A 22,507-nucleotide genomic window follows, 5' to 3' on the forward strand; every position below is an offset into this window, starting at 1 on the left:
CTGGGGCTGGCTGGCTCTAGGTCCCTGGCTCGGGTGGGGTCACACGGACCTGCCCTAGAGTCCCCATCTGGCCCTGGAGCTGCAGAAGCAACTTCTGAGGGGCTTCCCAGCCCTGCATTTCACAGATGGGGAACTCAGCCCTCGAAGGCCGCAGAGACCCCTCCCGGGCCGGTCTGCCGGGTCACCGGCCACAGTCTTGCGGGGCCAAGGACTGGACTCCAGGCGAGTCCCTGCGCTCCAGCCGGATGGCCCTGTTCCCGGGAGGAGGTGCTCGCCCGACCCCATCAGGGAGGGAGGGTGGGCGCAGCAGGGCTGAGCTCACCCCCAGGGCTGGCCAGATGGGACCAAGAGGGACAGAGCAAGTGGGGTGAAGGCTGTGGTGGGAGGGGCCCATGATGATGGGCCAGAGCTTGTGTAGAAATGGGGGCTTTGGTTCCCCACAGCCCAGGACAGCCGAGAAGGGGTGGAGGGGCCCCAGGGGAGCATCCGTCAGGCCTTGCGGGGCACGGGGACCGCTCAGCAATGCTGGGGCAGGTGCCTCTGCTGTCAACTCCACCCGACAGACCAAGGCCAGTGGGGCCATCACTTCCTGGGGCGACCCTGGCCATGGCTGGGAGATGCCCGGATGGAGCGAGAGGCTGACAAAGGGCCCCGCAGGGCGGTTTGCGACTTTTCTGTTGATCCTGGAACGTAGGTGGTGCAGTGAGAGGGAAAGAGAATTGAAAAGCTCAGGCTGCCGCAGGTTCTGCAATGAGAGATGCAAGAGGCAGGAGCCTGGCCCAGGGGATGCTGGTGCCTCCCCGGGGTCTGGGAGAACAGGAGGAATGGCTGGGAAGTGGTTGGGGGAGCCAGGAGGCCTGGGGGCCAGGGGCTGCAAGGGAGGCTGTGGGGGGTGCCTGGCAGCCAGGAGGCCCCAGGTAGTTTTGAGGCTCGCTCTTGTACGGTGCCTGAGAAGATGGTGAAGGAGCCGGGGCAGGTCCCGTCCTGGGCATTGGAGATGATGAAACTGAGCAGACCTGGCCCATGTGGAGCTGGCCTGGGGGGCACAGCCCAGAGACAGGAGCTTATGAGGAAGTGAGGCGGCAGCGTCACAAGGGTGCGGAAGGGGCCCTGGGAAAGGGTGGCCTTGGATCAGGGGCTCACCGCAAGCCTGGCATTTCAGCCAGGGCTAGAGGAGGCATGGACACCTGGGTGAGAGGCAGAGGGCACAGCCATGCAAAGGCCCTGGGACAGGACGGCACCTGGCATGCGGGAGGAACAGAGTGAGGAGGGCAGGGCCTTGTGGGCCTCAGGGAGGACTTTGGCACTTACCCCAAGGGAGTGGGGCCCCTGGGTGCCTGTCCAGATGGGAAAGGCAGGGTCGGCTCTGTGGGGACCCGACGCAGGGGCAGGGGAAGCCGAGACCAGGGTGTAAGCTCTGCCCCCACCCAAGCCGGATTCTACCCGAGGCCAGGCCCAGCCAGAGGAGGCAAGGCAGGAGGTTCCTGGATGTTTGTTGGGTTTTATATTGTTTTTTTTTTTTTTTTTTTTTTTTGTAAAATACAAAATCTACCATCTTACAGTGAGGTGGTGTTCAGTACCTTCACCACGCCGTGCAGCCACCACCTCTGATTCCAGAACATTCTCATCACCCAGAAGGCAGTCCTGTCCCCGTTATATCACCTAGTCACCCCCAGGTCCGCCTCCCCAGTTCCAGCACCCACGAGCCCTCTCCCTGCCGCTGTGGATCAGCCTGTCCTGGACGTTTCAGAGAAGTGGGATCACAGCATGCGCTTCTGTGTCTGGCTCAGAGGAGCGTGACATCCTCAAGGTGCATCCACACTGTGGCCTGGGTCAGAGCTTCTCACCTCCTGGTGGCTGAATCTCATTCCAGCGCATGGCTGGCCCCCTCCCCCTCACTGGGTGTTCGGTGTTCTCCGCCTCGGGTTGTCACAAATTGTGCTGCTGTGAGGCCCCGTGTGCGGGTCTCATCCTGGGTGTGTTTTACAAACGGACTGGGTGTGAGCGGGTGAGGAGAGAGGAGCTGGGGTGCCAGGTGCCTGCGCCCCTGACTGGGCACCGCCTCCTGCGATCGAAGGTGCAAGGGGGAGACAGAAGCCCCTCAAGGGGGTGTGGAGATGGAGAGGCGAGGCCCCAGGTGGGGCGTGCGTAGAGCTGGGGGCTCACAGCCACGGACCCCACCTGGCAGTGGCCCTGGCCCTGCCCACCCACACTGTGTCACCCCCCATTGTTAAATACTCAGAACGACTCTCCAGCCCTCCCCTCGCTTGAGGCCACCTCACCCCGCCCGCTGCTGGGAGGAGGGAGCCGCCAGCACTGTTGCCGGAACACTGGGTGGCCTTTATGCTGTCAACAGTGGCCTCGGAGGCCTTCCTGGCAGGAGCGCCAGGGACCCAGGCAGACATGCAAACCCTGAGGCGAGAGGCTGCCCGGCCCTATGTCCCCTCGGGGACCCTCGAGGCCAGCTTCCCAGCACCTCTCTACAGGTGAGCCCCTCCCTCCCTGGGTGTCAGGTTACATGGGGTTTGGTTTGGGGTCTTGCATGTGTCACTCATTATTCCTAAAAGGCTCACGTGTGTGAAGTCCCCTCCAGCTCTTCCTGTTCCCCTCCAGCCTGCGGCCGCTCACTCTGAGGGCCACAGACCTGGAGACAGGCCAAGAACAAATGTGTCTGTGGCCATTTCCAAGGGCTGCAAACGCACTGGGAGCTTCGGCCGCAGAAATATCCACCCTCTGAAATCCAGGCGTGTGCGGGCCTGGGCCCTTCTGTGGCTGAGGGAGTCTGTCCCACACCTCTCACAGCCCGTGGTGGCTCTGGGCAACCCCAGGCACTCCTTGGCCCCCAGTCTCTGCTTCTGTCTTCACCCGGCCTTCCTGTCTGCATCCAAGTTTCCTTCTCCTTATAAGGGCGTCAGGCACTGGATTCAGGGCCATCCTAACACGGGCTGACCTCATCTTAGCTGCATCTGCTAAAACCATTTCCAAACAAGGCCATGTCCGGAGGTTCTCAGCAGATGCAATTTTGGAGGTATGCAAGTCACCCCAATACAGTGTCTATTAGCAATTGTTTAAACAATTATGGAATACTATGCAGCCATGAAAAAGAAGAGTGAAAGCCCTTTGCTCTATTTCCAAGGAAAGAAATTAAACCAAGATGGTGGCTGGGCATGGTGGCCCACTGTAATCCCAGCACTTTGGGAGGCTGAGACAGGAGGATCACTTGAGCCCAGGAGTTCAAGACCAGCCTGGGCAACATAGTGAGACCCAATTTTTTGTTTGTTTGTTTGTTTTTCTGAGACAGAGTCTCACTCTGTTGCCCAGGCTAAGGTGAAGTGGCACAATCTTGGCTCACTGCAACCTCCGTCTCCGAAGTTCAAGGATTCTCCTGTCTCAAGCCTCCTGAGTAGCTGGGACTCCAGGTGTGTGCCACCATGCCCAGCTCAGTTTTGTATTTTTTTTTTTTTGTACAGACTCTCGTTCTTGTTGCCAGGCTGGAGTCCAGTGGTGCACTCTTGGCTCACTGCAGCCTCTGACTCCCTGCTTCAAGCCTTTCTCCTGCCTCAGCCTCCCAAGTAGCTGGGATTATAGGCATGTGCCACCATGCCTAGCGAATTTTTGTATTTTTAGTAAAGACGGGGTTTCACCATGTTGGCCAGGATGGTCTCAATCTTCTGACCTCATGATCTGCTCACCTCGGCCTCCCAAAGTGCTGGGATTACAGGCGTGAGTCACTGCACCCAGCTGTGAGACCCCATCTCTATAAAAAAATTAAAAGATCAGCCAGGCTGCCGGGTGCAGTGAGTCACGCCTGTAATTCCAGTACTTTTGGAGGCCGAGGCAGGCGGATCACCTGAGGTCAGGAGTTCAAGACCAGCCTGACCAACATGGTGAAACCCCATCTCTACTAAAAATACAAAATTAGCCAGGCATGGTGGCTCATGCCAGTAATCCCAGCTACTCAGGAGGCTGAGGCAGGAGAATCGCGTGAACCTGGGTGGCAGAGGTTGCAGTGAGCCGAGATGGCGCCATTGCACTCCAGCCTGGACAACAAGAGCGAAACTCTGTCTCCAAAAAAAAAAAAAGGCTGGGTGCACTGGCTCATGGCTGTAATCCTTGCACTTTGGGAGGCCGAGGTTGGTGGATCATGACGTCAGGAGTTTAAGATCAGCCTGGCCAAGATGGGGAAACCCCGTCTCTACTAAAAATACAAAAAAAGTCTGGGTGTGGTGGCAGGTGCCTGCAATCCCAGCTACTCAGGAGGCTGAGGCAGAAGAATCGCTCGAACCCAGGAGGCAGAGGTTGTAGTGAGCCAAGATTGCACCACTGCACTCCAGCCTGGGTGACAGGGAAAGATTCCGTCTGGAAAAAAAAAAAAATCAACCAAGCATGGTGGCACGTGCCTGTAATGCTAGCTACTTGGGAGGCTGAGGTGGGAGGATAACTTATGCCCAGGAGGTCAAGGCTGCAGTGAGCTGAAATCGTGCCACTGCACTCCAACCTAGGCGACAGAGCAAGACTCTGTCTCAAAAAAAAAAAAAAAAAAAAGGCGTCTCACTCGGTTGCCCAGGCCTCGTGATCCCCGGGTTTACGCCATTCTCCTGCCTCAGCCTCCCAAGTAACTGGGACTACAGGCGCCCGCCATCTCGCCCGGCTAGTTTTTTGTATTTTTTAGTAGAGACGGGGTTTCACCGTGTTAGCCAGGATGGTCTCGATCTTCTGACCTCGTGATCCACCCGTCTCGGCCTCCCAAAGTGCTGGGATTACAGGCTTGAGCCACCGCGCCCGGCCTCGAGACCCTATTTCTATTTAAAAAAAAAAAAATGGAGATGCGGTGGACAGGCTCCCGGAAGTGGGTAATAATGGAGGTGGGTGTACGTACCACCTGGTCCTGGAAGGAAACACCAGAAAGTAGTGAGTGGCAGGTGGGTACGGGGCCGACAGCAGTGGTGAGGGGGCCCATTTCTCATCAAATGTTATTCTGTGCTGTTTTAATTACTTTTTGTCTGTCTGTTTTGAGATGGAGTCTCTCTCTCTTACCCAGGCTGGAGTGCAATGGCACAATCTCCACTGCAACCTCCGCCTCCCAGGTTCAAGAGATTCTCCTGCCTCAGCTTCCCAAGTAGCTGGGACCACAGGTGTCCATCACCACGCCCGGCTAATTTTTGTATTTTTAGTAGAGACGGGGTTTCACCATGTTGGCCAGGCTGGTCTCGAACTCCTGGGCTCATGTGATCCACCCGCTTCAGCCTCCCAAAGTGCTGGGATTACAGGCGTGAGCCACTGCGCCCGGCCAATTTTGTGCTGTTTTAATTGCGTTTTAAAAGCTACATGTGTTTTGCAATTCATTTGAAAAGGGCGAGGTTCCCCAGATCTTGAAATTGCCTTTCTAGTGGAAAAGCCGAGTCTACGTGGTGTCCTTCAAACAGGCTCCGTAACTGGCCAGGCTACTCCCATGTTCTGTGGGCACCTGGGAGTCTAGTCAGGATTTAAGCCGAGTTCCTGCCATGAGACCTGGAACCAGGCTTTCCGTGCAGGGCACAGGTGAGATTGTTTTGAGCCCTGCCAGGCTATCTTGGGGCCAACAACCTTGTTCTCTGGGGTTTCTTGGGACATATTCCCAAGAGCAAGGCCAAAGCATCAAACATCTTTGAGTCTTTTCTCTTTTTGAGACAGTCTCACTCTGTAGCCAGGCTGGAGTGCAGTGGCACGATCTCGGCTCACTGCAGCCTCCACTTCCCAGATTCAAGTGATTCTCCTGCCTCAGCCTCCCGTGTAGCTGGGATTACAGGCACCCCCAACCATGCCTGGCTAATTTTCATATTTTTAGTAGAGATGGGGTTTTTGCCATGCTGGCCAGGCTGGTCTTGAACTCTTGACCTCAAGTGATCCACCTGCCTCAGCCTCCCAAAGTGCCGGGTTTACAGGTGTGAGCCGCACACCTGGCCTAGTGCGTCCCCCAGTCCTCCCTGGGCCATGGCTCAGTGCCAGCCCCAGACCACTTCTTCCTGGTGCACCTCTAGGCCAGGGGGGCTTCCCAAAGGAAGGGACTTGTAGGTCTTGCAGGCTGGACAAGGACTATAGGAACCCAGGAGTAGCCAGGGCCCTCGTCCTCTTCCCCTCCCTCTTCTCCAGGCACGAAAAGCTCAGAGCAGAAAGGTTTAGTGCTGACTTGGGTGCTTGGGGTGGGACGTGTGGGGAGAGGGGGAGTCAGCCTCTCTCCTCTGCCACCCACTCTGGGGTGGGGGATCCAGGGCTGAAGGACAGACACCAAGTGGCGAGGGAGGAAGGCCCTACGCCGTGGGCCAGGCCTCTACATCCACCCTGGCAGACATCGCAGAGGGATCAGAGCACTCGCTGTAGAGATGAGCTCAGTCTCTGCCCCCTGCCCACTCTCAGCGATCACTACCTGTCCCTGGAGGGTCCCCGCTGGCCACTGGCCATCAGGCAGGCCACACGCTGGAAGTACACACCCATGGGACGCGACGCAGCCGGCCAGCTGTGGTACACAGGCCTGACCAACTCGGACACCCGGGAGGCCTGGTACAACCTGCCGTTGGACCCGGCCAGCCCCTTCCGCGAGGCCTACAACCGCTGGCACGGCTGCTACCAACGCCGTGAGCACAGCATGCCATCGGGTGAGTACCTGTCCTCCCCGCCCTGGGCACCGGGCCTGCTGGAGGGGGACAGGAATGACCGCCAGCCCCCACCCCACCGCAGCCTACACCCAGCACCTTCGGGAGACCACCTGGCACGACCCCATCATCCCTGCCCAGTACCAGGTCCCCAGCACCCGGTGGGGGAGCACGCTGTGGAAAGACAGGCCAATCCGGGGCAAGGAATATGGTGAGGCCAAGTGCGGGGCGGGTCCCCGGGAAGCCTGGGGGACGAGGCCACCTAGGCCAGGGTGAAACCGCCAGGGAGGTCTGGGGGCCCCTTGCTGGCCAATGGTGAGGAGGTGGGGGCACAGAGTGACCCGGGTCCCATCTACAGTGATCAACAGGAAGCAGTACGGGGTGGAGCCGCTGTGGAGGGCATCAGACTACGTGCCCTCCCTGTCGGCGCCCCAGCGCCCGCCTGGCACCACCCAGAACTACCGGGAGTGGGGTCTGGAGCCGTACTGCCCCTCCACCTGCCAGCGGCCCCTGCCTTCCTCCACGCCCATGCCCCGATAAACGCATGCCACGACGCACCCACTGTCTTTCTGCACCCAGATGAGGGGGCACTAACCTCGTCCCGGGGACCAGAGGCTTGGGGCAGAAGCAGATGCTGGGCTCGCCGGCTGCCCACAACTAGGGCAGGGCTGCGATGCCCAGGCTACCCCTGCCCAGGGACCCCCAGGCAGACAGGAGCCAGGCCGCCGTCATCTCTTTATTCGCTGCCAGCAGAGTCCACCAAGCCTACTGGGCAGTCCTGCTGCCCACCACGGCGGGGTCCAGGCCCAGCCCACCACCCCGTGACGGGGTCTCCTCTAGGTCCCAGCCATCCTGAGGGGGCCCTGGCAGCATCTGGAGACCCCCAGGCCAGAGGTGAGGGGTGAACTGGACTGAACTCAGGATGAGGGTTCCCCCAGATCCTTCTGGGATTCCTACTTCCTGCCGAGAGGGGCACCCCAAATCCTCCACAGGGCTGGGCTGGAGTTGAGAATGGGGCACCCTCAAAGCCCAGGGGTCCCTGCAAGCCCCTGCATTCACAAGGCCCTGGCAGGCCTCCCTGCTGCCCTCACCCGACCCCATCCCCAGGACTGGGGTGAGGATGGAGGGTGGGGGTCCAGAGGAGAGCGAGGGGCAGTGGGGGCTTCTCCTCGAGGCCCCGGGGGACATCCTCGTGGTTCCCTTGCACAGGTGCAGGAGACCATCAGGAATCAGGGCCGGGCGTCAGGGTGCCCTGCAAGGGAGGGGTGGAAATGGCATTAGGGAGGGTGGGGTGCGGCCCACGCCTACCCCCACCCCGGTGTGGTCAGTCTCTGGGGAGGGAGGGGTGCGCCGGGACTCACAGCGTCGCAGGCGGATGGGCCACAGCAGGAGGCTGCAGAGACACAGGGCAGCGGCCACACCCACGCCGCCCGTCACGGCCACCATCGCCCAGTGGTAGAAGCTCACGCAGGCCCTGCAGCAGAGCTCCGAGCTGTGGGAGGAGGCGGGGGCTGAGTAGGCACCGCGGGGACCCCCCACCTCAGCTGAACCTGTTCCTCCCCTCCCACCCGAGGGCGGCTCCATCCTGTCCAAGCCAGGAGCTGGGGTCCCCGCAACTCCCTCCCTCCTGTCCCACACCCAACAGTTCAGCCAGTCCTGTTGGCCCTGCCTCCAGCGTCCATCCCGAATCCACCACGTCTCCCCGTCCCTGTCTCCCCACGTCCAGCTCCAGCATGGCCCACCTGCACCCGCCCAGTCCCCTCCGCCCTGGTCCCAGGCTCCACCCTGTCCCCCACCAGCTGTCCTCCCGGCAGCGGCCACCAGAGGGCGTCTTTGAGCGCCTGGGTCAGGGCCTGTCCCTCCTCTGCCCACAGATCTCCATGGCACCCACTGTCCTTGGGGTCAAAGCCCAAGTCCTCCCCATGGCCCACCAGGCCCTGCACGACCTGCCCTGTCCCCTCCTTGCCCTCCCCTCCTCCCTCTGCTCCAGCCACATGGGCCTCCTCCCTGTTCCTCCAACACGCCAGCTGTGGTCCTGCCCAGGGCTTTGGCCTGGAACGCTCTGACATCCTGCAGGTGTCAGGTCCATGTCACCTCCTCCAAGAAGCCCTCCCTGGCTTCCTGCCCTGGCTGGCCAGGCTTCTCTGAGCGTTCACCTTTACACACCACCCATGCCGGTCCCGACCACACGTTCACCTCTGTGACTATTCACAGGGTTGGCTCTACCCCAGGCCCAGACCAGCTTTGGTTTCCAGGCCCTGAGCCTCTACAGGCATGAATGCCGTGATGCTGTGGTCTAGAACCATCCGTGTCTGAACCCTGAGTTCTATGGGTCTGGTTTACACAAACTCGGGGCTCCCTTCCAGCTGGGTCCACCCCTGATAGATTTCTGTACAGTGTTGTCAGCACTGCACACACAGACCCAGCGTTTGTTGAATGAATAAATGAAGTGCCCAGTGGAAGAAATGAGAGGTCGCCCTGGTCTATGACTCTCATTGGGGCAGGTGTCTTTGGTCCACAGCTGGCTCGCCCGACCCAGAACACTGCTGGGCACACAGCAGGCGCTCAATACCCTCTTACTGAACACAAGAATGGATGAAGGAAGGAAAAATGAATGAATGAACAGCGGCACTCACGGGCAAGGGTGCAGGCTCTGGATGGCCATGACTGCCAGCCCGTTGGCCACCTTATCCGAGAAGCTCATGGAGCCGTACACGAACGCCCCGCTGTTCTGTGGAGACACAGGCAAGGTGGTCAGCGTGCATCCTGAGATCTAGGCCCCAGCCTCCCCAGCCCGGCTACCAGCCCTACCGTGTGGGGACCGATGAGGTCAGCTGTCATGGCCAGCGAGGTGACGAGGATGGTGGCACAGCCAGCACCCAGCAGCACAGCCGCTGCGTATACGGCCACGCCCAGCCCCTCCGCCAGCGCCACCCAGGCAGCAAAGGCCAGGATCACCAGGAGGCCCGAGAAGTAGGTCATCTGTAGGGACAGCCCCGGGGTCAGGCCCATACCACTGGGTGCCCCCAAGCCTGGTGCTGGCCCTCTCTGGTCTTCAACCTGCCACCCCTACCTCCACCCCAGCAAACAAGGGGCATGAGCTGGATGGTCCCTCAGGAGGCCGGGCTCTGGCCCTGGACAAGTCCGAGGCTCAGCAGACCCTCCATGCCGGAGCTGTGCTTTCTGTCCACACCGCAGCGGCTGCAGACACGTGGCTACTCTGCCTAAAGGCAGGTCAGTTACAACGAAAGCAAATGACGGACTCGGCTCAGTCCCTGCGGCCACATTTCATGCCTTCAGTAGCTGCACAGGGTGGACAGAAAGCACCAGAGCTCTGCAGCCGCAAGAGTATGAACTTGAGACACGCAGAAGCCAGGGTCCCAGAATTCCTCGTTCCTACACAGATCTGGGGTTTTTTTTGAGGCCGGAGTCTCTGTCTGTAGCCCCAGGCTGGAGTGCAGTGGCGTGCAGGCTCACTGCAGGCTCCCGCCTCCCAGGTTCCCGCGCCATTCTCCTGCCTCCCAGCCTCCCGAGTAGCTGGGACTACAAGTGCCCATAACCCTCGCCCGGCTAATTTTTTGTATTTTTAGTAGAGGCAGGGAGATTTCACCATGTTAGCCAGGATGCTCGATCTCCTGACCTCATGATCCGCTGGCTTCGGCCTCCCAAAGTGCTGGGATTACACAGGCGTGAGCCACCCGCGCTTGACTGGCTTTTTTTGAGATGGAGTCTTGCTCCGTCACCCAGGCTAGAGTGCAGTGGCGATCTTGGCTTACTGCAAGCTCCACCTCGGGTTCAGCATTCTCCCACCCTCCAGCCTCCCAAGTAGCTGAACTACAGGCACCAGCCACCTCGCCCGGCTAATTTTGTTTTGTATTTTTTGGTAGAGGCAGTTTCCTGCATTAGCCCCGTCTCTGACCTGGTGAATAGCGCCTTGGCCTCCCAAAGTGCTGGGATCACAGGCGTGAGCCACCCATGCCCGGCCTAGATCTAGAGGCTTCTGCAAGGTGGGAACTTGGAGGCCTGGAAGCATCCAAGGCTGGAGCCGGGTGGGTGGGATCTAGGCAGGAGCTTGTCCTCTGCCCCAGCGGTCCCATTGGATTTCATGATTCTCTTGTTGATGGAGGCTTCATGGGAAGAGGAGGGAGAAGCCCGGCTGAGGTACATCACCAGGGGAGATGGTGGCGATGAACTTCTCTTGGGGGCAAACCAGGCGTGTCAGTCATGTTTCGCCAGGCCAAGAACGTCCCATCCCAGCATCCCCACCCCAACCCGCTCACCTTGGGCAGGTGGAGGGAGTAGAGTGAGAATACATGGCCATGTGGGTCTGGGACGGGTTCACGATGAGCCTGAGTGGTCATGTACAGCACGCCCACCTGTGGGCAGACAGAGGACTGGCAGGGGATCCAGGAGGGCCTTCTCCCTCCCACCAGCAGGGGCACGGGGAGGGCCGGGGTGGTGGCGCCCTGCAGCTGGCATTTGATCCATTGGTAGTGACTGCGGTAGGGTGGGCGGGGAGAGGAGGCGGTAGCTTGATGAGTGATGCACTTTGGGTGTGGGCTGCACCAGCGTGCTCTGTGTCTGGGCGCGGCACTCACAGAGCAAAGGCCGATTGGGGTGGGAGGAGGTCCCATGGCCGCCCCCAGCAGCACCTGGTGAAGCGGCTCCCGAACCAGTGCTTCCAAGAGCAGCAGGGGGCTGCCCAGGCGTGGCCGAGAACCCAACAGGGGGTGTGCTGGCCGGCTCCTCCCACGTGCGGCGGCACCTCTCCCGGGTGCCCAGGTGGAACAGCAGTGAGAACACGGCGCCGACACCCACCACCAGCAGGGACAGGTTCTGGGGACCCGGCGGAAGCCGTCAGTGGCGGCTGGCCCAGCCCCTATCCCAGGCTTGAGGACTTCAGGCGACCCACCCGGGCTCCAGCTCACCCGGAACATAGGCATCTGGCCCCAGCTGAGTGGCCCGATGTCGTCTGGGTGGGCTCCACCCGTGACGAGCCCTGCAGGTGCAGCAGGAGCCAGGCGGCGCCATAGGCGGTGATGTTGGCCACCACGGTGAACGCGTACCTGGCGGACAGGCAAGCAGGGACTCAATGAGACGCCAGGACCCCGGGCCACTTCTTCCCCGCATGGCTGCGCCGTCAAAGCAGCCTGGGGAACCCCTGACTGATGGGTGATTCTGGCCACCGTCACACTGTGGCCTCCAGGAAACCCATGCTGGCCTCCATTTCCCCAGCCCGCACATTATCTAACGCAGGACAGCTGTGACCCGCAACTCCCTGCTTCGTGCCTAGGACCAGGGTGCAGTGACTCAGCCAAGCGGAGTCCACGCTACAACCCAAAAGTCTGAGAACCCAGAGACTCACAAGCCAGATTTCGAGAATTCTTCCCCAGATGCTGGACGGCTACAGGGCGAGGGCTCCCTGGTCTAGAAGCATCCAGGCCGGCCCCTGCCCGCAGCCCGGCCAGGCATGGAGCCCCCCCAGGGGGGCCTCAGAATCCCACCACGAATCAGTCTCTTTCTGAAAGCGGGAACCATGCCACCTCCAGAGGCCACGTGAAGGCACAGCAGGAGGTCCCGGCTGGCAAGCGATGGCACGTAGGAAAGTGCGGGGTCTGGTCCCGGTCGGCTGGGCCCTCTAGGGGCCCTGGGCGTGGGCAGCCCGTGTCGTTAGCGCCTGCACCTGTCTCATGGCATAATAGAGGGCTCAGTCGGGGGAGGTGGGGGGGAGGAGGCCAGAGTAGAAGCGGAGCTGGTGATGCACGGTCAGATGTAGGGGCGAGCTCCTCCGACACAGAGGCGCTGTGTGGACCCTGGCTTTGGGCACTAGCTGGGGGCGAGCCCTCCTCTGGAGTACGTGGGAGAGAACAGTTCCCCCCTCCCACCTCACAGGGAGGGTAGGGTTAAGGAAGTTGAGATTCATGTTAAGGGCCTAGAACTATGCCAGGCACACAGCAGGTGCGCAATACATCATCCTCATAACCAGAAGAACCTCTTCCTGTGCCTCTAGCAAGTGAGTGGATAAGCCGGGCACCTGCCGCACCCAGGTGTAACAGAAAGAATTCTTTTTTTTTTTTTTTTTGACGGAGTCTCGCTCTGTCGCCAGGCACAGGTGCGTGGCGCAATCTCGGCTCACTGCAGCTCCCACCTCCCAGGTTCAGGCCATTCTACTCCTGCCTCAGCCTCCCGAGTAGCTGGGACTACAGGCGCCCGCCACCTGTGGCTAATTTTTGTATTTTTAGTAGAGGCGGGGTTTCACCATGTTAGCCAGGATGGTCTTGATCTCCTGACCTGCGTGATCCTGCGCCTTGGCCTCCCCAAGGTGCTGGGATTACCAGGCATTGACCACAGCGCCTGGTCAGCAGAAGAATTACAAGGCAGCCCACAGAGGCCTGCCGTCCCATCCCCTCCCGTGGCGGCAGGACCTGTAAGTCCGCATGGACACTACCACCAAGGTTGGCGGGCTAAGTGGCGTTCTATGGCAGAGGGAAAGGGACTTTCTTGGACATCGGTAACCAAGACCTTGGTCCAGCTTTCGGGACATATCACAGGGGAGATTACTGGTCAGCCGGGTGGCTCATGCCTGTCATCCCTAGCACTTTGGGGAGGCAGGGGAAGAGCTGAATCCTGAGGTCAGGAGTTGGCTTCCAGCCTACCAGCCAACCGTGAGAAATCCCATCTCTAGCTCACAAAAATGGCAGGAGGTGGCTCTTGGGGCTCTCCCAGCTATTTGAGCGAGCAGGAGAGCCTCGCTCTGAACTCAGGGGAGGCCGAGGAGCTTGCAGTGGCGGACTCTTTCACTGCACTCCAGCCTGGTATTAAGTGAACTTCTTGTCTCAAAACAAAACAGGCCAGGCACGGTGGCTCACACCTGTAATCCCAGCACTTTGGGAGGCCAAGACAGGCAGATCACCTGAGGTCAGGAGTTTGAGACCAGCCTGGCCAACATGGTACACGGGGAAACTCTGTGTCTATTAAAAATACAAAAAAAAAAAAAAAAAATTAGCGGAGATCGTACCACTGCACTCCAGCCTGGGCGACAGAGCGAGATTCTCTCGAGGGAGACTACTGTGGGTGGGCCTGGCCAAATCAGGCCATCCTTTGGGAGAAAGGACTTAGGACTTCTTGGGATCAGAGATTCCCCCTGCTGGCCTCAGAAGCAGCAGCCGGCCACCATGATCTGCACAGGTGCAAGACGGCAAATTCCGCCACCAACCACGTGAGCACAGAGGAGGGACCGCCCCCAGCCTTCCCTAAGACCCTAACCCGGGACAACCCCTTGAATGCAGGCTCGAGACAGACCCTGAAGCACTACACCCCTCTCCCCCCAGCTCAGCCATGGAGACTCCTGACCCCCAAAAACTGTGACAGGAGAAATGTGTGATGGCCGAGTGTGGTGGCTTACACCTATAATCCCAGCACTTTGGGAGGCCAAGGCAGGAGGATCGCTTGAGCCCAAGAGTTCAAGACCAGCCTGGGCAATAAAGTGAGACCCCATCTCTACAAAACCTTTAAAAAACAGCTGGATGTGGTGGCACACTCCTGTAGTCCCAGCTACTCAGGAGGCTGAGGCAGGAGGATCACTTGAGTCCAGGAGGTTGAGGCTGCAGTAAGTTGAGATCACACCACTGCACTCCAGCCTGGGCAACAGAGTGAGACCTCCCTCTCCAAAAAAATAAACATAAGGCAGGCGGTGGCTCAAGCCTGTAATCCCAGCACTTTGGGAGGGAGGCGAGGCAGGCGGATCCACGAGGTCAGGAGGGTGGGAACCATCCTGGCTAGCCAGGTGACCCCATCTCTACTAAAAAATACAAAAAATTAGCGGGTGAGGTGGGGCGAGGCCTGTAGTCCCAGCTACTCGGGGAGGCTGGGGGCAGGAGAATGAAATGTAAACCTGGGGAGGTGGAGCTTGCAGTGAGCTGAGATCCAGCCACTGCACTCTCCAGCCTGGGCAACAGGGGCAGACTCCGTGCAAAAATAAATAAAAATAAAAATAAACGCAAAGACTGCCCTGGTCTCGAGAGCTTCTTGAGTCTCTGGCCACCTGAATTCGTGGCCCCACTGACTGTCACGCTTGAGGCCAGGGCCCTGCCACGGGGGAGGGTGCCCAAGCCACCTGGAGTGCTGTGAGGCTCCACCTTCTCATGGTGGTGGGTGGTGGCTTGAGCTCGGGATGGGCTGAGGTGGGAGATCTGTGTGGAGGCCCAGCCGAACTGGAAGATCACGATGAACGGGCCATAGTAGAGGAGGGCAGCCCACTCGGGCGTGGCCGCCCCGCAGCCCAGGCAGGGGCTGAAGATGAAGGGGAAGGACAGCAGGACGCAGACGGTGCCTGTGGACGGGTGGGGTGGTCAGTCATGGGGCCGTCCCACACCAGCCAGGGCTCCCGGGGTGGGGACACGGAGGGAGGAGAGAGGGAAACCGAGGCGCAGACGAAGATGCCCCTCCCATGCACACAGTCACGCACGAGGGAGGGTCTGCAGCTGGGGTCCCCCAGGCTTATGGCCCTGGTGACAAAAGGGGAATCTGATACCAGGTACCTGGGCTCAGCCTGTAAGTCAGAAGAATCCGGGTGCAGGGGGTCCCCCGGAAACCTGCCCCCAACAGGTGCCCCGGTTACAGCCACAGCCTCCCCCGGCTCCTCCCCCTCAGCCACTGACAAGCCTCCCATGGGGCCTCGGGAAGCGGGAGGCCCAGGTAGGGCTGGGCGGGGCTGGGCTGGACCCTGCCCTCCTTGAGCTCCGCTGTCCCTGTCAGCTCCTAAGGTGACCACTCCCTATAACACTGTGGCGTCCAGGCCTCCAGGGACATTCTGGAAATAGCACTTGCCCCCAACCCGAGATCTGCTGTGCCAAGCCCTGGTTCTTCACATCCTCAGAAAAAACCCCTAAGATACCTTGGAACAAATGTAAGATCCTCCCTGCAGCCCACAGGGCCCTTTGCGACCTGCCCTGTTCCCTCTGTGCCCTGTCCTGCCCTGCCCTGCCCTCTCCCTCTTCTCTCTCTGCTCCAGCCATGCACGTCTCCTCACTGTTCCTCCAACACCCCAGGCGGTCCTGCCCCAGGGCCTTTGCATGGACGTGCCTCTGCCTGGAGCTCTCTTTCTCTCACATCTTAGCAAGACCGGCTTCTTTTCACCTCTGGGTTCAACGGGAATGTCACCTCCTCAAACACCTCTCTCCTGGCCCTTGCAGCTCCTACTTCACCCTTCAGCGCACCAGAGAATTCTCTGTCTGTCTGTCTGCCAGCTTCCTGGCGGCTTTCCTCTGCAGACAGCAGCTTCTGAGGGGCCTGGGGAGACCCAGTATGGAACTCAGGCACTTCAATATCTCCACTTTTTTAGAGAGTCTTGCTCTGTCGCCCAGGCTGGAGTGCACTGGCGAGATCTTGGCTCACTGTAACCTTTGCCTCCGGGTTCATGTGATTCTCATGCCTCAGCCTCCCGAGTAGCTGGGACTACAGGCACCTGCCACCACGCCCAGCTAATTTTCGTATTTTTAGTAGAGACAGGGTTTCACCACGTTGGCCAGGCTGGTCTCCAACGCCTGACCTCAGGTGATCCACCTACCCTGGCCCTCCCAAGGGGTGGGGTTTTAGGGGTGAGGCCCTGCCCCCCGCCTTTTTTTTTTTTTTTTTTTATTGAGACAGAGTCTCACTCTGTGGCCCAGGCTGGAGTACAGATCTCAGCTCATTGCAGCCTCCGCCTCCCGGGTTCAAGTCATTCTCCCACCTCAGCCTCCCATGTAGCTGGGATTACAGGCGCCCGCCACCATATCCAGCTGATGTTGGTAGGGATGGAGTTTCACCACGTTGGCCAGGCTGAACTCGAACTCCTGGCCTCAAGTGATCCACCTGCCTCAGCCTCCCAAAGTGCTGGGATGACAGGCGTGAGGCACCGTACAGGCTGTTCCTTCACTATCTTCTGAGCAGTGAAAAACAATAGTGGCTCTGACACAGCCTAGAGACGTGGGTGTCATGATCCTCATTTTCCAGATGGGAAAACTGAGGCCCCTAGAGTGAGCCGGAGCCAGGCTCCTTCCCTGCAGCCCTGTACTCCTCTCCTCCCAGCCTGGGGCACCTGGAAGGGCCCCTGTACCACCAAGCCTGGCGGCAGGACCTCCTTCCTCCCTCCAGGCTCCAGAGATGACCTCACCCCCAGACGCTGGGCCAGCCCCCGGAGAACTGGAATGGGGAAGTGAAACCAAAGGCAGCCTCTGCTGCTGGCTTCCCTGGAACTAGGGCCTGGGAGGGTTTACGCGGATTCCCGGGGTCCTGGCGGGGTCATCCGGGGGCAGAGCACGAACTGTGGACTCCGGTGAGAAGGTCTCTTCCTGGCCGGACTCCCTGTTCCTGCTGGCCAGTCTGGGTTAACCATTGCTGGGGCCAGGCTGCCTGGCAGGGGGAGCTTGGGCAAGTGACTGTGCCTCTCTAGGCCTCAGTTTTCAGAAAGCAGGGATTGTGGCCAGGAGTGGTGGCCCATCCCTGTAATCCCAGCACTTTGTGAGGCTGAGGTGGGAGGATCGCTTGAACCCAGGAGGTCGAGGCTACAGCGAGTCACGATCGTGCCACTGCACTCCAGTCTGGGCGACAGAGCGAGACCTTGTCAAGAAAAAAAAAAGAAAGAAAAAAACAATGAAAAGAAATGAAACAAAAAGAGAAAGAAAGGAAAAGAAGAGGCTGGGTGCGGTGACTCACGCCTATAATCCCAGCACTTTTGGGAGGCCGCGGCGGATAGATCACCTGAGGTCAGGAGTTCGAGACCAGCCTGACCAAATTGGTGAAACCCTGCCTCTACTAAAAATACAAAAATAAGCCGGGCGTGGTGGCACGCGCCTGTAGTCCCAGCTACTCGGGAGGCTGAGGCAGGAGAATCACTTAAACCCAGGAGGCAGAGGTTGCAGTGAGCCGAGATCACGCCACTGCCTTCCAGCCTGGGCGACAAATCAAGACTCCATCTCAAAAAAAAAAAAAAAAAAAGACAAAGAAGGGTAGTGAAAGTTGCTGCCCATGGGGACGTGGTGGCTCACACCTGTAATCCCAGCACTCTGGGAGGCTGAGACAGGCAGATCACTTGAGGTTAGGAGTTCAAGCCCAGCCTGGACAATATGGTGAAACCCTGTCTCTACTAAAAATAAAAAAATTAGGCGGCTTTGGTGGCACGTGCGTATAATCCCAGCTACTTGGGAGGCTGAGGCACGAGAATCATTTGAATCCGGGAGGCGGAGGTTGCAGTGAGCCAAGATCCCGCTACTGCACTCCAGCCTGAGCAACAGAGTGAGACTCTGTCTCAACAATAAAAAAAACAAAAAGAAAGTAAGTTCCTGCCCCACAGGCTGCTGTGGGGATAGAGTTCACGTGTGGCACCAGCAAAAGCTCCGTCTACTCTGAACCACTTCCTGCTTCCGCAGCTTCAAAGTGAGGACTGGTCCTACCTTTTCCACAGCTGCTTCTGCTACTTGGAATGCGCCTCTCCACACACTCCTACCCATCCTTCAATACCTCAAAGCTAATGTCCTTCCTTCTGAAGCCCATTTGTGCCACCTGCTCACCCATAGGACTGTTTGTGTCTGAGTCTGAGGGTCCTCTCAGGATTGGGGGGAGCCCCCCAGGACTTGTTAAGGGGCAAAGCGAGTCCTTAGCCACCAGCCCCAGACTTGGGGGTGAAATACAGAAGTGGGTGCCATTGCCACGGTGACCTTCACTCAAGTCACCTGCTCAGGCATCAAGAGCAGCTGCATGGGCTTCTGCTCCCAACAGACCCTCCAGGCCCACCCAGGTGGCCCCCGACTCTCAGCTCCCGGGGCAGGTGCCCCCTCCCCAAGGCGGGGAAGAGGGGTGACGTTGGAGGCCTTGGTGTCCGATTGGAACACCCATTCCCAAAAGCCTGCTTTGGAAAAACATAAAGCCTTCAGTTACTTTTTCTGTTTGTTTTCTTGTTTGGGTTTGTTGTTGTTGTTTGTTTTGTTTTGTTTTAGACAGACTCTCGCTGTGTCTGGAGTGCAGTGGCGTGATCTCCGCTGACTACAGCCTCTGCCTCCCAGGTTCAAATGATTCTCCCACCTCAGCCTCCTGAGTAGCTGGGATTATAGGCACGTGCCACCACACTCAGCTAATTTTTGTATTTTGGTAGAGACAGGGTTTTGCCATGTTGGCCAGGTTGGTCTCAAACTCCTGACCTCAGGTGAGGAGGCCTCCCAAAGTGCTGGGGTGACAGGAGTGAGCCACCGCGCCCGCCCTGCCCAGAAATTATCTTGTGCATCTGTCAAAGAGCTTATCCAACTATTATGATCAAAGAGGAATTTGGAGCCCTGGGCTCCACTCAGGGGAAGGGACAGCCGGTCCCCTCCCTGTCTGCCGCCACCTCAGGTGACCCGGGAATAGCCCAGACATAGGAAACATGAAAATCCAGTCCTCAAGTTGTGCCTCCTGCTGGGCCTGCGCCCTCACACCACTGGAGATCCACTGCCTCTTGCAAAAAATGTCAACACCCAGACCCTGGGGCCAACCACCCACCTCAGTCATTGTTCCCAAGGGTGAGGAGGCACCGGCCTGCCCCTCCTGCAGCCTGGAATTCCAAGAACTGAGCAGGATTCCTGGCCCTGCCTCCTGAAATGCCCTGTGTGTCCCAAATGCCAGGACGCAGCCGGCACTTCTGTGAGGGCAAGAAGAGCAGGGAAGGAGGCCGGCTAATCTTCAGGCCCAGGGTCCGGGCGGGGAGAGGAGGGCCGCTGGGAGGCAGTCCTGCAGTCTTATCGATGGGCACCGGGGCAGGGTGACCCAGCCCATGACGCCGGCCTCCTGCCCTCCCAACAGCCCTCTCTAATCAGGGCACCTCCCCCAGACCTAGGGGGGTCCCTGACCCTGGCCAGACAGACAGAGGCAATGCAAGAACAGGGCAGAGACCCCTGACCCTCCAGTCCCACCCAGGCGGCTCCGAACTCTCAACTCCGGGGCAGCACCCTCCAACCGCCCACGCACCAGGTTGCCCTGGCAGGACAGACAGAGACAGGAGGCTCTAGGCAGCCTGACTGTCCCTCAGCCATAGCTGTCCCGGTTGGTCACCCTAATAGATGAGCTCAGGCTAGACAGACTGAGAGGAGGCACCACCAACTCTCCAAAGGGTTCAGGGCGGCCCGGGGGGTCAGACGGACAAAGGCATTGACACTAGGAAGTCATGTAGTCAGATGGTGAAGGCCCTGCAGGTCAGACAGCAGCTCTGAGGCAGACAGACAGGGGAGGCTGGGCCAAGGGACAGACAAAAGGGATACGGGGCAGTTAAGCAGACAGACAGGGGAGGCTCACGGCTCAGGCAGATAGAGAGGCCTTGCACGGTTGGACACATGGGGGAGGCCCTGCACAGTCAGAGAGATGGGGGCGGCTCAGGCCATGGGCAGAAAGATAGACGGGGGAGGCTGGATGGTGGGATAGGCAGGGGAGGTTCAGGAGTGACACCACAGAGGGACCACTGGGTAGTCAGACAGAGGCAGGAGGCTCAGGCCACAGAACAGACAGATAAGTGAAGACTCAGCTCATGGGGCAGACACACAGGGAAGACTTAGGCCCCAGGCAGGCAGACAGAGGGGACAGGGTGGTGGGACTGATGGAGGAGGCTCAGGCCGTGGGCACAGACAGACAGGTAGGGAAGGTTCTGGCCATGGGACAGACAGAGGGGTGAAGACTCAGCCCATAGGGCAGAGAAATAGGGAGGTTAAGGCCGTGGACAGACAGTGCAGGGGGGCTCCGGCCACCGGACAGACAGACCGAGGGGAGACTCCGATCCCGGGCAGGCAGACAGGGGGTGGCGGGTCAGAGGGAGGAGGCTGCCGGGTCGCGGAGTCTCCGAGGGACTGCCTGACAGGTGGCGGGGCCGGGACGCTTACCGACCAGGTGCCAGGCCTTGCGCGGGCCGTAGCGGGGGCAGCAGCCGGCGGCGCGGTCGGCCTCGTAGCCCACGAGGGGTGTGCACAGCCCGTCGGCCACCTGGCCCAGCAGCAGCAGCAGCCCCGCGCCGCGGGAGCTGTAGGCGCGCACCGAGTGCAGGTAGAGCAGCAGGTAGGTGAACCACATGGATGCACACAGGTCGTTGAGGAAGTGGCCCACGGCGTAGCTCAGCCGCGCCACCAGGGACAGCGGCCGCCGGGACGGCGCCGCTCCGGCCGCTGGGGGTCCCGGGCCCATTGCGGCGCCGGGCACGCGCCCCCCACCCCCGGGCTCCGCGGAGGGTACCGGGGCCAGGCCTTCGGGGGTGCCGTCGGGAGAGGCGCCGGGGACGCCCAACACGCGCCGGGCACTCCGCACTCCGCGCCCCGCTCTCCTCCGGCCGCGCCCGCACCCGCGTCTGCGGCGTCCGCCCCAGGCTGGACTCTGCGGCTGCCGGGCCCCAGAGTCCGGAGACTGCGCCGGGCGGGGAGGGGCGGGGCGGTTCCGGCGCCTGAGCCAATTGGAGCCGCGTCCCGGGGAACCGCAGCCAATCGCCAAGGAGAGCGGAGAGGGGCGTGGCCGCAGGGCTGGTTCCGCCTCTACGCCGGGCGCCCGTGCGATCCTAGCGCCCGCCGGGTATGAGGGCGACCCCCTAGCGCTCCGCGTCAGTGGCCGGCACCCCCTTAGACCGGGGGAGGGAAATGTACCAGGGGGCACCGCCGGCTCCCACCCAGACCCCGCCTCCAGGCCCGCGCCACCCCAGTCCACCCGGAGCTGGACGGCCCAGCGGGCTGGGGTGGAGTGGGTAGGATGGGCTCTGGGTTTGGGGTCGCAGGGAGGTCCGAGCCCGAGCTGGCCTCGGGGTCCGCTGACTTCCCGACCTAGAGAGACGGGATCTGGAGAGGACGCAACAACACTAATTGGTTACTAACGGTAATAATGGGGGTAATCAACATAATAGTACCAGCTGGCCTTTAACGAGCGTTGCCTGCCAAAAGCCCCACGTGGTGGAGCAAATTTTACTCCCATTTTACAGGCGAGGAACGGAGTTGCCCGGGGCGCGCAGTGAGTCAGGCGCCCGTGACTCCGAGGCCTGTGCGCGCGACCCTCCCCCTCAACCAACGTCTCCCTCGAACGGGTCACCGGACTGAGGGTTTCAGGGATTCTCCAAGGAGTGCGGGCGGTTCCCACTACCTCCAGGCCCTACTTTCGCTTCCAGCGGCATTTTCTCTTCTTTCCTCTTTTATTTTAAGAAACAGGGTTTTGAGGCCGGGAGCGGTGGCTCACGCCTGAATCTAACTTGCGGGAGGCCGAGACAGGCGGGATCCACGAGGTCAGGAGATCAGAGACCATCCTGGCTACAACACGGTGGAAAAACCCCGTCTCTACTAAAAAATAAAAACAGGCCGAGGAGTGGCGCCTGTAGTCCCAGCTACTCAGGAGGCTGAGGCAGGAGAATGGCGTGAACCCGGGAAGTGAGGCTTGCAGTGGTGAGAGCTGAGATCCGGCCCTGCACTCCAACCTGAAGAGCAGAGCAAGACTCCGTCTCAAAAAAAAAAAAAATTTAAAAATTAAAAAAGAAACAAGGTCTTAGAGGCAGGCAGCGGTGACTCACACCTGTAATCCTAGCACTGGGAGGCGAGGCGGGCAGATCCTGCCTGAGGTCAGGAGTTTGAGACCAGACTGGCCAAAATGGTGAAACACGTCTGTATCAAAATACAAAAATTGCGAGCGGTGACTCAAGCGCCTGTAATCCCAGCACTTTGGGGAGGCTGAGGCAGGCGGATCGCGAGTCAGGAGATTGAGACCATCCTGGTTAACTCTGGTGAAACCCATCTCTACTAAAATACAAAAATTAGCGGGTGTAGTGGCAGGCACCTGTAGTCCCAGCTACTTGGGAGGCTGAGGCAGGAGAATGAAGTGAACCTGGGAGGCCAGACCTTGCGATGAGCTGA

At 59.8% G+C, this 22,507-nt stretch overlaps 2 protein-coding genes across 3 annotated transcripts; one reads left to right on the plus strand and one right to left on the minus strand.

The window, feature by feature from the left end:
• Window positions 1-213: 213 nt before the first annotated feature.
• C20H19orf71 (chromosome 20 C19orf71 homolog) lies at window positions 214-7,189 on the plus strand. Of its 2 annotated transcripts, XM_017952086.3 has the most exons (5): window positions 214-2,486; window positions 2,908-3,028; window positions 6,397-6,635; window positions 6,718-6,843; window positions 6,991-7,189. In XM_017952086.3, exons 2-5 carry the CDS (start codon window positions 2,994-2,996, stop codon window positions 7,170-7,172), a joined length of 582 nt encoding a protein of 193 aa, XP_017807575.1. In that variant the 5' UTR covers window positions 214-2,486; window positions 2,908-2,993; the 3' UTR covers window positions 7,173-7,189. The 2 variants fall into 2 exon arrangements, with proteins under 2 accessions (XP_017807575.1, XP_003914706.2); XM_003914657.5 differs by lacking the exon at window positions 2,908-3,028.
• A 555-nt stretch (window positions 7,190-7,744) lies between these two features.
• MFSD12 (major facilitator superfamily domain containing 12) lies at window positions 7,745-21,028 on the minus strand. Its single transcript, XM_031659074.1, is given in 11 exon segments — window positions 7,745-7,884; window positions 7,994-8,124; window positions 9,269-9,363; window positions 9,444-9,701; window positions 10,913-11,008; window positions 11,353-11,396; window positions 11,399-11,468; window positions 11,561-11,595; window positions 11,598-11,720; window positions 14,749-14,964; window positions 20,513-21,028. Coding segments are annotated over 11 exon segments (1,389 nt in total). The 5' UTR covers window positions 20,811-21,028; the 3' UTR covers window positions 7,745-7,861.
• Between the last annotated feature and the right edge of the window lie 1,479 nt (window positions 21,029-22,507).

Source organism: Papio anubis, chromosome 20 (genome assembly GCF_008728515.1).
Source record: "Papio anubis isolate 15944 chromosome 20, Panubis1.0, whole genome shotgun sequence".
Classification (NCBI taxonomy): domain Eukaryota; kingdom Metazoa; phylum Chordata; class Mammalia; order Primates; family Cercopithecidae; genus Papio; species Papio anubis.

Coding starts and splice junctions, on each gene's coding strand:
- C20H19orf71 (XM_003914657.5), top strand. CDS start 2,344: ATGCTGTCAACAGTGGCCTCGGAGGCCTTCCTGGCAGGAGCGCCAGGG. Junction 2,487..6,396: donor TTCCCAGCACCTCTCTACAG/GTGAGCCCCTCC, acceptor GCCCACTCTCAG/CGATCACTACCTGTCCCTGG. Junction 6,844..6,990: donor AATCCGGGGCAAGGAATATG/GTGAGGCCAAGT, acceptor TCCCATCTACAG/TGATCAACAGGAAGCAGTAC.